A 14,773-nucleotide genomic window follows, 5' to 3' on the forward strand; every position below is an offset into this window, starting at 1 on the left:
ATGCTCGATTCAAATGTCATTATTTGCACGAGGAGAAGCAGATGGTGGCTGGATGTGTATAATGTGTGTGTGTGTGTGGGGGGGGGGATCTTTTTTTGTTGTTTTTTTTTTTTTTTTTTAAAGAGGGGGCTAAATTACGAGCCATGTCCACAGTGACAGGTAAAGCACTTTAACTGGCGCAGCCCGATGTTGTTGCCGCCGCGGCCACCAAAAAGGAGGGCTTAACAAAAGCAGATTAACTCTCCACCCATGCCAGCCCAGAGACCTCTCCAATTTCAGAGGAGGATAACCCAATTGCTGAAATCTGATTTGTACAACCAAACCCAATTATGGCCATATTAGATGAGAAGTGGCAGGGAGAGAACGCTTGCCGAGGGAGGCAGGGAAAAAGAAGAAAAAAAGAAGGGGGTGGGGAGTCGGTGCGGGGGGAGAAAAAAAGAAACGTTACACAATAAAAACGCACTTAACTATAGAATGAAGCCGAACAGTAATTGCGTGATTCGATTATTTTTGTCTCCCTCCTCACTCCGCTTTTGAAAGGCTATTTAGAGCCATTGTTAGAGTGAAATAAATGGGGCCCAACGTTAACCTTGTGTGTGTCTGTCCGTGTGTGTGTGTGTGTGTGTGTGTGTGTGTGTGTGTGTGTGTGTGTGTGTGTGTGTGTGTGTGTGTGTGTGTGCTTGTGTGTCCTGGCTCATGTGAAGTGAGGTGAAGTGTAAGTGAAAAGGAAATTAAATGATCACATTGTTGGTTGTTATTATGACAGGCTCACAACCCATAGCCGGCGACCCTCCGCTCCTCTCAGTCCAGATCCACCAATTACACCCAATCACAGCGGTTAGGGGCCAACGGGGGGGGACAACAACCACACTTCCTACTCCAGCTGTTGCCCTGCCCGAGACGGGACCTAACGTCGTTAAGATTTAGACCTGCAGTTTCCGCTTTCTGTTCTTTCACTTTCCACAATGCTCTTCAAGATACACACCAATTCCAAACGACAATGGGACGCGCAACAGTTACATAAACTGCCGCTGGTGACGAGCAGTCCATTTCAGAAGGCCTGGCTCAGTCTAATGAAGCAGCTAACGGGATTTTCCTCTGTGGGGAATATGCCCGTATCCAACAATTAGTGGCTAACAAGTCACGTGGTGACAAAACAACAGGGGGGTGCAGTGATTAAAAGGAAGTCATTAGCACAGCAGTAGAGATCAGTCATGGGTTTGTCCGTCACTGCTCAGCTCCTTCAGCAACAAAGCCGACATCTCTGTTGTCACCAGTGTGGAACCGCCTCAGTGACAGTTGGAGGAAATGGCCTGGAGGTGTAGTTATTTGGCAGCTCTGCAGCAAATGTCCCACGGAGGTGTGATCGGCTGTTCAGAACAATGATAACGACTGTCTGAATGCTAATTATTGTTGATATGCACCATGTTCATCCCACACTGTTAGAAGTAAAGGTACTGACTAGAGCCATACAGGGTTCTTCGGACCGTCCTCATTGGAGAACCCCAGAAAAGGGTTCCTCAGAAGCAAACAGTTCTGGGTAGAACTCAGCCCTTCAGGAAGAACCAGTTTGGAACCCTGATTTCCAAGAGTGTATCTTCATTAAGGATGTAGGTGTTGGTTAAGCAACCGTTTATCAACAATCACAAATCAAATAGTGAACACTTCAAGTTCATTTTCCATAAATGCTTTATGCTGTGAGCTATTAAACTTTATCACAAAGTCTACAACAAACCCCTGAGCACTGTCCTCAGTGATGCAGCCCCATGAATTATTAAATACATGCCAATAGTGAACAGATAGAAAGCATCCCAGCTGAAAAACAAGGGCAACCTGTGGGTATTTAATTAGCAGGGTGGGTGCTCCCATGCATTCCTGATCATGCAGGGGAAAAGGAGCACCGGGGGCCGGAGAAAAAGCTTGACACCGTATTGGTTGGCATCCAAGCTGTCCGATCCATCACGCTGTCCGTTGACTGGTGTTTTTGCACAGCCAGCCCTTATTAATTATCAGCTCGTTTGGAGAGGAGGGGGTGTCAAGGGTGGAGAGTGGGCGGTAGGTGGTTCGGTCCTCTTTGATCAATGTAAGCAATCGCTCCAAGAGAACTCTACTGAGGGTGATTAAGGTCAATTTGGCCCGGCACGCCGTACGTCTCTACCAGCAGAGAATGACTGGGCGCCCATGGGATGGAGATGTGTGTGGGGGGGGGATCACTAACGCATGCCAATAGGATAATCGCTGTATCCTATTGGCATGCGTTAGTGATATCATTAGCGATTGGTTTTTCAGCCTAGAGGGTTAAACACACTTATCCTAAATAACAGTCTAATAGACAGTAAAACATCATCATTGCTGCCTGTTTAAATATTTCCTCACTTGCTGAAATATTAAGCTCTCACAGCTCTTTTTAGACTTTGAAACTGCTTATAATTAAGAAGTCTATAAATCTAGCGCGCATGAAGAGAATCTCAGAAAAATGCTGCCTCCTCCATCATTATTATGCACGGGTTGTATCGGGCAGCTTTCAGGTATCAATTTTGTTGTGCCTTGACACACATTTTTAATAATAAATTTAACCCCAAGATTTATAAAAGTGTTACATTTGCTTAGGCCTTTCAAATTACAATACTCAAATGCCCATGAGTATATTGAGAGAGTTAATGGTCACTTTAGTCATCCGTCCTGTCAATGCTGGACATGAAAATATAATTTCCTGGCGTGTTTCCCATGTCAGTGATGCAGATATGAAGCTTCAGATCTTTAAATTAATCCAATCAGTCTTTTTTAGCATTATTAACTTTCCAATAATTCCCTTCTGAGCTGCACTGTAATACAAAAGAGCAGTTTCCTCTTAAATAATCCTCTTAATAACATTTTGTTCCACTTATATAGTCAGCGTTTTTTTTTATCTTATTTAGTCATGTGTCAAATGTCCTTGTTAGTTTTAATCACATTTAGTTTTAGTTGACTAAAAGTCTGGGTTTTTTGTCTTATCATAATCAAAGAAAACTGTTATAATTTAGGACAGTTTTAGTCATCAGATTGATCTAGTTTAACTTTAACTTCAGTAAGTAAGATACTGCGGGTAGTCCTGATATTGCGCGCAGCACAGGAAAGTCTATTATTTTGTCCCCTCTTATTTGTAAAGCCTTTATTTTTAAACTACATTTTTAGAATACGGCATCATTGCATTGTTTAAATCTACATTATTCAAGTGTGTGTGTGTTTGTGTATGCGATGCATGTTGCTGTGCAGATTTTTTGGGAGAGTAAAGTGCCCGGGGTTTGGGGTGGTTGGGGGTCTTTTTTTCCCTCCTTGGAGAGAGCGGGACTGTGGGAGCTGTGAGGGCTCTCAATGGACAAGAGGATTATGGAAATCAAAGCTGAGAGATTAGCTAATGGGAATATAATGGCCACTGACTGCCTGGTTTCAGCTGGGCCACGCAAATGAAGCCGCAATAGCCATCGGCAGAGGACGAGGAATCGATATGCACGGGCAAAGTGCTGGCCTGAAATGGGATCAGTGATGCCACTCGGGCATACATGTGCACTGTGCTCACACGGGGAGAGAGAGAGAGAGGGGCCGGCGGCCAAGCGGGCAGGAGAGAGCTTTCAGCAGGAGGCACCCGGCTCAAGTGGGAAAAAACGGAGATATCGCCGCTCTCCGCCCCCCCAGCGCCCTCTCTCACTGATGTCAACAGGCAGCATGTGATCCTCCCCGACGCCTGGCTCTCATCCCCACACTGACGCAGCAACCCCCCTCCATGCTCCATCAAATATCTATTCATCCCGTCTCTAGCCCCCAAAAACAGAGCGAGACGTCCTTGTAGACAATCAATAGTGCCCGCTCCCGGGACGGCCAAGTATTACGACAGCATTCGGATACACTAAGTAGTTTATTTTTCCTACACACTCGTGGACGACCTGACATCCAGCATTTAGGATGTGCGGATATTAACCTTCTTCGGGGTGCGCGAGGTGGAGTGGGTGTGGTTATAAAAAGAAAAAAAAAAAAGAAAAGCCAATTGACTGGGACACACGGCGGCCGTCATCATCAAACTAAATGGAACGTCGCATTTCGTGTATATATATATATATATATATATATATCAGAATACCAATTTTAGTGTGTCAGAGAAAATTTCAATTTCAGGTATGACTCCGGCCCCCCCCCCCCCCCCCACCCAGCGTTTGGCCTCTCCACTCTATCCCCCCTCGCTCATTTCCATTCCCCGCCCGCCTTGGCGCGGCCATTCATCAGGACCCGGGCAGAGGACACCTCCCGCCTGCTCACAAATGCATGGAGCAGGCAATAAAATTAACCTTGTGGCAATTGTTTTCCCACCCGTTTGATGGCCCCCTATGTCAGCTCATCCATTACAGCGGGGGGAAAAAAAAAGTCAAGCTCGGATGTGCGAAAAAGAAATAATTATGGGGGGGGGGGGGTTGCGGTGAATGGAGCCGGAGCTAATACAAGATTATGGAGTCTAAACCCAATCGATCAGTGTTGAGAGAGTAGCCGAAAAAAAAAAGATGGGCTGCTTGTTTGATTTGCGTCCGGGAACAATAAAGATCGTCCAGAGCTTTGGTAGAGGGTTGTTACCAAAGACTACTGAGCAACAAGGCGGGTGTGATGTTTATCACAGGTCCAGCTAGCCCGCCAGTCCCTGACCCGGCCTCTTTTTTTCCCTTGTGCGGGGAGGGACAAGACGGAGGAGGGCAAGAAAGGGAGGAGTGGGAGGGGAAGATAAAAATCCTTCAGAGGGTGTTTATTTGCTCTCAACACCACCTAAGCGATCAATATTTTTAATTTGGGTCCGAGTTATTATTTTTCACATCACTGCGCCGGGGAGCAGAGTAAAGTGGCTCATATTTTAGCGCTAAAAAGATCGATATGACAGGCTCACCTTCACTCTGCCCCCGTGGTGGCTGGTGGTGGTGGGGGTGGGGGTGGGGGTTGGGGTTGGGGTGGTGGGGGGCACATCATAATGGACGGTGGCGAGGTACAGCCGGCCCGCCTCGTGCTGGAATCACATCATTATCTGTGGCTGGAGACCCCACACACACCACCGCAGGACAACAACACCTCCACCTCCAACACGACTGAGTCGACCCCCCCCCCCCTCTCTCCTCGATCAACAAACACACACTTACACACACACCCAGTGGTAAACACTTTATCAGGGCGCCGTTTATGAGTGTGTGTGTGAGTGAGTGAGACACGGTGATCCTGGCGGGGGCGAGTGGCTCGGCTCACCCCCGCCACATTTGGCCTCCCCACAATAAATGCGTCAATTCCTCCACCTCTTTCCACCATCTATTAATTATATCTACATTTCCAGTCCAAAATATTTTCACACACGGAATTCTCTCTCTCTCTCTCTCTCTCTCTCTCTCTCTCTCTCCTCTCTCTCTCATAACTCACATCTGATGGCAGATTCATTGATTGTTGCACGACCCCTGTGTCAGAGTGTGTGTGTGTGTGTGTGTGTGTGTGTGTGTGTGTGTGTGTGTGTGTGTGTGTGTGTGTCTGCAACATTTCAACCTGAGCGCTCAGCATCGGTGTTTATTCATCTTTGTCACTATATATATATATATATATATATATATATATATATATATATATGTGTGTGTGTGCGTGTGTGCACTTATGTCTGCCCCCGAGAGTATGAGTGATGGCCGCCGAGAGTTATGGCCGGGCCGTATTACCGCGCTGACATCTACTCCATTCAAGTGGCCTCGGTTGGTGCCGTACTTCTCGCCATATTGAAATAAGAGCTCTCTTGGATTTAGTTAGCAATATTTTAACCTGCTTATGTGGCTGCTGCGGCCCTTTCTCTTTTAAAAACACGGAGCTGAGGAGGAGGAGGAGGAGGAGGAAGGTGAGGAGCGGGGTGGGGCTGCTCCTGCTAGTTAACCTCTGTGTGTAAAACCAACACGCTGTACACGGAGACCCCTCCTCTATGACCCCACTTTCTCTTGGAAGTATATAATCCCGATATGCAACCTGCTTTGGTTTCATCATAAAAATACATGGAAGTGGGAGGTGATATAGGACGCAGTTAAAAAATATAAATATATATATTTATGTATAAAATAAAAAAGGGATAAATGCGAGTGACACACATTTCCAGGCCATGCCGTAAACACACACACTCGGGCTGAGGCCCTGTCAGCACAGAGGGACACTAAGTGTTCATAAATCCCTGGCCGAAGCAGAGAGCGGCACTGATGATTGCATTACGGCGCTCTGCCCGGAGGAGAGCTGAGGCGCTCACCTCTGGAGCAGAGTGAAGCAAACTCTAACTTAGGCATCTTGCTGGTGCTGTTGGTCATTTAGGAGAAAGTTTACAATGTGGGACGATAGTGGAGTTTCTGTACATTCATTATTGTCAAACTAGCTATTTGTCATTTATGGGACAGCTTTGAAATATCTACGTCTTGATTTTTGACGTCTAAACTTTCCCTCTAGTGCCTCTGAGGTCAGTGAGCCTGTGAGCTGGTCAATTCAAAATTGAGCATAACATTTATTTAAGTCTGGAACAGCTTATCTGCTGATTTGTAACTTGCACTTGCATCTAGAAACAATACAAAAAAATCAATGTATAGACTCATACAAAAATAATACCACCCTGGCTTCTGGTGTTTTTGAGCCGGGGGAGGAGGGGACGACTAATTTCTTTGTATCTAAGCCACTATTGTTCTTATATAATTAGTTTTATTAGTTAATTTGATTCCCATGTCACGCCATCCTGCAAAGGACTACAAGACGCTGCTATTTATCAAACAAGCAACTTCTGGTAACACATTTTTGCAAATTGTGACACCATTGCTCCTGCGTACTTTAACATATCTACAGGGGAAAAAATGATATGAATTGAACTCAAACAGCAGAAGAATAAAATGAAATGCTACGGGCCTAAAGTTTATACTGATGAAGTATATATGAATATTTTTTCCTCATGTGTCAGGCCTTCTCCAACAGACATTTCTCATTTAAATGTTAGCTGTGTGAACAACTAAGTGTTTGTGCATTTTCTATATTCATAAAATCAGTTTTTATCTCACCAAGTTCCTTGGAAGGATCTTATTCACTTCAGAAAACACCAGGCCTCGGTGGGAACTTCTCTTACGTGGGGATTCATGCTAGACTGTCGCCTGCTTTCCATCAGAAGTCTATTCCCATCTGCAGCATGCGTACGCTCCAACATGAGACGCTGACCCCCGTGATAGTGAAACCAAAGACTTCAGACGGCTCGCTCTGAACTTCCACCACCAGTGTTGCAGATCTGTGACACAAATCGCTCTGGACAAAGTTCCTGCGTACTACATCCTGCCTTCCCTTAGAGTGAAAGCAGTTGCAGAGACCAAACACACACACACACACACACACACACACACACACACACACACACACACACACACACACACACAGACAGACAGACAGACAGACAGACAGACAGACAGACAGACAGACGGTGTCCAGTCAAGCCACAGAGGCTGATTTATCCTCCGTCGCTGCTCTCGCTGCTGTCCTGCAGACCACAGACATGAGGGATGCCTTTAATTTCCCATTAAAATGCCCTGGAACAACCGAGGGGGCCGCTGTGTGTCACTGTCTGTCTGTGTGTGTGTCTGGATGGCTTGATTAGACCGTGTGACAGCGGCGGTGGGTGGGTGTTTTAGCGGGCGTTTTACGTAAAGCCGTGTCAGGAAGCGGTAGCGTCATGGCGCACGTCGTCCCTGCAGCTCCGGGGGCCCCACGATGAATATTAATGTCCCACAACATGTGGATTGGGAGTTGGGGCTATCAGGGGCGGGCCTTCCTAATTGACATTTTACCTGCTGTATACCTTAACGGGGCTGTAGAACACCAGGACCCGGGGCTCAGCCACAGGGGCCACGTGTCAGTCAAGCTCTTCACCGCCACTGCTGCCCTTCCTCTGGGAGGATGAGGAGGAGAGGAGCAGAGAGGAGGCCGGCCTGGACTCCTCATCACTCACATTCAGAGCAGAGGTGTTACATGTGTGCGTTTTTTGACATCAGGATGTTGATGGGGTTTCAGTTGGACAAATTAAGATGCGGTCAACAGGCAAGAATCCAGCTCCGTTCAGCTTCCAGGCTGGTATTTATGTTACCGCTGCTTAGGTTTGGAGGGAAGTCTGTCTGACTGTGCAAAAGATTTAATGTTTTTGCTCAACAAATGACACCAAAGTTGATTTCAGAGTCACCTTTCTTGATAAATACATTTTCAGCAGTTAAAGGGGATTTGGTTTATCCATTTCCACAGTATTTGAAATTTGCCATAATGCCATTAAAAGACATCAAACTCCACTTGTTAAATAGATAATTGTGTTTTTAACATTTCTGCAGATGTATGCACATTTCCACTCCAAGAGTGTGATAGTCATTTCATTTATTTATCTATTTATTTGTATATTTCTATTTTTATCTTCTTTTACTCAACACTGTCCCTTTTTATTTAAATCTGTCTCTTCTATATCTTACCGAAAACCATACCATCTTCACACACACACACACACACACACACACACACACACACACACACACACACACACACACACACGCACGGGCTAACACTGAAACACTTTCGCACTAGAATAAGAAACTGAATCTTTTTTTGTTTGTTGGTTTGTTTTATACGTTTGTTTTTATGCTGATCACTTGTTGAAAATAAAGAAAAGAAAAAAGATTGAAGTACAAGTAGGGCTTCAACTAATGATTATTTCCATCACAAAATATGCTGAATATTTTCTCGTTTCTTCTTTTGCTCCATAAAACGACAGAACACGGTAAAATAACATCTATCACAATTTCCAAAATTGAGCCCAAAAAGACTTTCAAATTGCTTGTTTTGTCTGAACAACACTCCAAATAGATTAAATTAACCAGGTATCATAGAAGACAAAGAAAACCAGCAGATATTCACACCTGAGGAGCTGGAACCAGTGAATTATTTTGGCACATTCGCCTAATCACAGTTACAAAAAAAACAAACAGGGTCTCTGGTAACAGAATGTCACACATTCATTTATCAATCACATTCCTCTCTTTCACTGACACAGGGATGCAGTTCAAACACAACTCTCACACTGGGCAGGCATGTAAACAATCTGACTGGCCTTCACCACACACTCGCTACATTGCTACGCTCGTCCAGAAAAACATGCACCAGTCTGCTCGCCAAATAAAGAAACCGCACTCTCGACGCAGAAAAGTCTTCCCACTTACATTATCTGGAAAATTGACAGGCGGGGAGGACAACAAACAATTATCCCCGGAGCACAGGGGGAGGGAGGAGAAATCGAAGATTGAGAAAAACAAATAGGAGTGATGTCACGCAAAGCTAAATGGCAGGCCCTGTGTGAGAAACACTGGAGAGTCTATTCGTATTTACTGTTGTCTGGATTTCAGCATCAGAGAAATCACATTTCCCGCTGAGTGCTTTACAACAGAGACGCACAAGCTGCCGACTCCATCCCAATGAAAACGCCACTAAAAAAGGTTAATCTGTAGACAAACACCATTAAATAAACAACTCGTGCTGCCGGGGATATTAGCGGCACTTATGTGAAGCGGCAGATGATTATGTTTTTCCCAAAGGCCAGTGTTTGTAATATTCTTTTGAAAAGAGCAAGTGCGACTCGGCGGTGGCTGTGATTTATGAGCGTTTGCAGGAGGCGCAGTGTGGCGTGACGACGACGGCGGGAGTCGCGGAGGAGAAACCGAGGAGGCGCCATGCAACTCAGTGATCACAGTTCTTATCTGGACCTTTTTTCTACGTGTGTTATTACAGTAAAGTTTTTTTTTTTTACCACATAATCTCCTGGGAAAGCAGAGATGATCGTATGATAAACCTGTAGTCTGTCAATTAAGCATCAGACATTAAACTTGTGTCCTTGTAGAGGAATGGATGGAGACAGAACTCAGGGAGGAAGAACTCCTGCTGCTGTCAGGTGTGAGTGTCTGGCTCCACCAAGTGGCCGAATACGAAACATGCACTCAGCCGTGGAACAAGGGAATGAATGAAAAGGGTCTGTCACCCAGATTTAAGGTCCTATAATAGGTATAATTCCTCACATAGCCATGTGTCAGTCAAACAGAAGACGCATATACAAATATAGGAAGATGATGGTAATATAATATGACTCCATTAGAAGAAGTTGTGACACCTTCTACCACCTATGGACTGGACAAATTCAAACATCTGCATTGACTTTCTTGGGGCTCTCCTCAGGCCCCCAAAATAATTCTTAGCCGATTAATACTCATTTTGTTGATTTAATTGACGGATCGGTCAAACTGATTTTCTCCACAACGATTCGCACAAAAGCACCACTCTAAATCTATTGTTATGTTTTCATTAGACCCTTGGATATAAGTCATTCAGCATGAAAAAAGAGATAAAACAAACGAGTGACTCAATAAATCTTAGACGACTAGGATCAAAACGACTAGTTAATCAGCCCAAGAGTTTTATTATTAATACTAAGGCCAGTGTGTGTTTAACCTGTGTATTCATTCCTTTAATAATTAACTGTACTGTATATAATATAAAGTTAATGCTAAGGAAACCAGTATTTGCTAATGAGTCCTGATGATGAATAAGTAAAGCAGTTCCTCATTTAACAAGTTTCAACCTGAGCTCTGGGAGCAACTTGTTTTCCAAGTATATGCTGCCACCTCGTGGTCAAATGCTGTTACTACATAATATTAGTGCAGGTATATTAAGCTGGCTATGCACAGTGGTGTAGATCCCAAGATGTTTCTATATCACATATTTATTTTCCATCAGCTTCAGCTGCAGGTCTGCAGCAAATGAGTGTTTGCGTTTCTCATGTCATGTTTTTAGTCTTAGCTCATGCTGCATTCTAGAAACAAACTCATTCTAAGCCGAACGCCACGCTCAACGTTTTCTACGGACTTTGGCCGTTTTCACACCTATCCTGCATGCACACACTCAGTGAAAGTTTTGAGCTTGTCTTCCGTCTACGGCGAATGAAGGTTGCAATTTCAACCACAGGCTAAAATCAAAACGCTGCGTGCTAATTTAAGAGCTGTGATCACAAAATGACTTGTGTGATGACTCATGTCACTGCCTGAGATGTTCCCTTGTTAGAGAATTCAGAGAAATGGGGGTCTGTCACGTCTGAAAGTATGCTTAAGCGTAAAAGTTTCTAGTAAACATGACTTTTTTTGTCTTATTTTAAAACAATGTTGAATGCCTGCTGTCTGTTTTCTACCTTGTAAGAGAATAAGGTGTTTTTACATGCCATTCTAATTGTATTTAATGTGTATAGATATTAAGCTGATCCTGAATCCTGTTGTTAGTTTTTAAATACTATAAATTGAAAACTAATAATCGATCTTGAAACGAATTGCAGACTTGAAAAATCTGATTGAATTGAAACTTTTTCTGTCTCATTCCAGGAGTTTGTGTGCGCTCTCCCCTCGAATGTGAATGCACCACCAAAGAATCAAACAGCGCTTACCGTGAAATGCTCCTGGGATTTGTAGTTCTCATCGAGGTAGACGCGGGCTCTACTGTACTCCCTCATGGCCTCACTGGATAACAGCTCTCTGATGGACAGAGCACGAACACACACAATCACACAGATATATAGATATATATTTATCAAGAAATGTCAATCAGATGTGAAAGCACCTTCCAGTTGAACCACATTTAAAATATCCTGAAGACATATATTCACTACAGGTAAATAGAGAAAATGAAAAAGTTGAACTAATAGATAACCGCATGAACCTCCCCCAGTTGATGACATAAATAAGGACGGTTCCAGAAATTGTATGTGTAAATACGCAAATTAGCCATTAACTTATCAAATATGTGATATACATGGGATAAAGCCAGGTTCAGAAGTCTTGTTTCGTTTTGTGAACATGTTAGAGTCAAAAGTTTTTATTGAGGGAATTTTGGTTATCTCTATGTGTCTGTCCATAAATCACAAAACAAACCCATCAACAGCCATTTAAAAAAAAAAGTTATTTATTATTTCATCATGTATAAATCAGGCTGTGTATGACAAATGAGAAAACCCCTCTGTAAAAACCTGCAGAATATAGGAATTAAAGTTTGGTGTATGTAAGTGCTACTGAAGTGCAGATAAGATTTTAAGACAGTACAGGTGAATAGGATCAAATGTTCTAACTAACAGATATCACATTTTTGTTGTTTTCTGAAATGTTATGTTTAAATATGCAAATGAGGGATTATTTGATGGTAACTTTTGGTGAATTTAAAACACCTGAAAAATAAAAACACCTGAATGTGTATTGTGGATCTTTTCTTCCCACTAGTCCGAAAGAAAACATGTTATACAGGCCAAATAGCCCAAAATTGACCAGAGCATGAAAGTAGTGCGTGTAGTGTCTTTGCTGTGCTGACGCACAGTTGTGATGCGGCCAGTGGGGGGAGTAGTCTGCCGGATTTTAAACTACCCCTGCATGTTCTACACTAAAAGGGGGGTGTCCTCATCACAGAGACTGCTCATTTACTCACCATTACAATCACAACAATTAGTCACTCCACGAGTGCCATACTTACTTGACGAAACTGTCCACGTGTGACATGGATGCCTCGTAGTTTTTCCCGCCCACCTCCTGACAGTGCAACGCCAAGAAGTGCGGCTTGTGCGACTGTACTGTCTGTAAGGAGAGAGAGGGAGAGAGAAAAATAACGGGTTAAAAAAAAAGGAGGGAAAGAGCCGAACAGTGTCACTGCACTTTATATTTTCCAGAGCAAGTGCACACATAGCAGTTGAAAACAAAACTCTACGGCAAGCCTGTGGGCTCATACTACACAAAGCGCAGGTTGATTCGTGCGTAAAAAACAAATAAGCGCGGCGCCTATTATTAGAATAAGTGGGCAAATACAGGCTGTTGTAGGGGGGGGGTGCATGCGCTAGTCACGTGACCTCACGTCAATCTACTTTGCCCGGTCCCTCTCGCACGCAGCGAAGGTGTTTGTGAGCACCCTGTCAGAGAGGTGTTCAGGGCGGCTGACCTCTAATGGAAAAATCAATACCGCGGAGTGATTTACAGCACTCACAAGCACTCACACGGGAGGCCTGGCCCTCGCGTGGACGGTGGGCAGAGAGAGAGAGACACATACATCAATGTCACTGGGGGGAGAGGGGGAGGCGGGACAGCGACAAATGGTACCCAAAGCCCGAACAGAGAAAACCCCGGTACTCGGCCGGCTGCTCCACCTCGGCCGCTGCATTACGCTCACTGCGAGGCCCAATCAAATAAAAAGTAATGTATGGCAATAACACTATGGATTTTCCATCAACCTATGGCTTGTCACTTAACCCGGGGCGACCCAAAGAGCGGGGGGGCCCTGGGCTACAGCAGCTCAAACTTGGGAGAGATTAGTGGACCTATCAACTCACAGTGGAAAAAGGTCACACTCTCAAGGAGCCTGAGACTAATGTCAGGCTCCAGTGGTACGTGCACGTGTGTGTGTGTGCGCGTTAATCGACATGCATTCTTATTTATCTTTCCAGGCTGTAAATCCAGGGCTAGGTTGGCAAACAGACAGCACCCAGGTGGTAATTTCATTACTAAAACCGCCCGTGCTATCAGCCCAAATTCAAACAGCATCAACCGGTGACCTTACTTTAACTCTGGCAAAGAGCGTGCCTGTGACTGATGTCCAATTTAAAAAAAAAAAAGGCCCCGCTGTTAACAAGAGATTCTGTTGACTTTTGAATCGGGCAGGGGCCGAAATATTGACGTGCCAAATATTGTATCCATAAATTCTAATTTTATGGTGGGCGGCAACAGTAGTGGCCTCTCTAAACAGCCCTCAAACAGGGACAGCTGCCATGGCAGTGCTGGATGAAAAAAAGAAAAGAAAAGGCCTGTCTGGCCGTGTGGACATGACTAACAGAGTGAGAGCTGCCATATGGTTCCGTTTCTCAACCTCACAAGGATGGCAGACGCTCATCCCCTCTGTTTATCTCTCTTTTACCATGACAGGATTCTTAACTGATTCTTAATTGAATTCCAAGCATTTATGTCTCCTGGTTATGCATAATTGTGGTCTTATTTTCACTCTGGTGTTTTTTTTGTCAGGCCATGTGACAGTCATGTGACATGTATTCAAAGAAACATAACAAAACCTTTATCATTCCTCAAATTAGAAAAGGCTCATTTCTTTAGAAACTGTAAGTGTGCTTGCTGCTGAAAATGTTATGAAGTTGTACTTGGAGTGGCAGTCTATGCTAAAAAAACAAACACTATTAGGAGTTGTATAGCAATTGAAAATGGAAGAGCTGACAGATGTAGAAGTTTTAGAAGTGTAGAGGGGTAAGCGAAGAATTAAGTTGAAGTGCAAACCGAAGTGGAATCAATGAGTTAAGCATCAGTTTAAGTGAAGTGCTGAAAAGAGTTGAAGTGTCAGTCTAAGCGTATATGACAAATGAACCAGGAAGTTTCAGTAAAAGTGAATTCCTGAACGAAATTAGTGGCAGATTAAGTGCACAAACTGAAACAAGATATTAGTTGAAGTGTGAGGTGAGTTGTAAACACTGAAAGCAGTCGTAAAGTAGTAAATTGTGTACAACACGTGATGGTTGTTACCTAGAAGAGCTGTAGACCTGACAGGGTTTGAAGTGTCAGTCAAAATGTAACCATTAAAAGGAGTTGAAATGTCGGGTAAAGAATCTGGATCGATGTATTGATTCAATCATCAACTATCCAATATTGCTGATTCAAAGTGAAAAGATTTA

At 44.0% G+C, this 14,773-nt stretch overlaps 1 protein-coding gene across 1 annotated transcript in view; it reads right to left on the bottom strand.

The window, feature by feature from the left end:
* Positions 1-14,773, bottom strand: part of LOC129092199 (inositol polyphosphate-5-phosphatase A) — a 138,970-nt gene that overhangs the window by 79,887 nt on the left and 44,310 nt on the right. The window contains exons 3-4 of the mRNA XM_054600038.1: positions 12,586-12,686; positions 11,513-11,600 (exon numbers count right to left, since the gene is read on the bottom strand). Coding sequence (XP_054456013.1) covers positions 11,513-11,600; positions 12,586-12,686 — 189 coding nt within the window. The remainder of the gene's footprint in view (positions 1-11,512; positions 11,601-12,585; positions 12,687-14,773) is intronic.

Source organism: Anoplopoma fimbria, chromosome 6 (genome assembly GCF_027596085.1).
Source record: "Anoplopoma fimbria isolate UVic2021 breed Golden Eagle Sablefish chromosome 6, Afim_UVic_2022, whole genome shotgun sequence".
Taxonomy (NCBI): Eukaryota; Metazoa; Chordata; class Actinopteri; order Perciformes; family Anoplopomatidae; genus Anoplopoma; species Anoplopoma fimbria.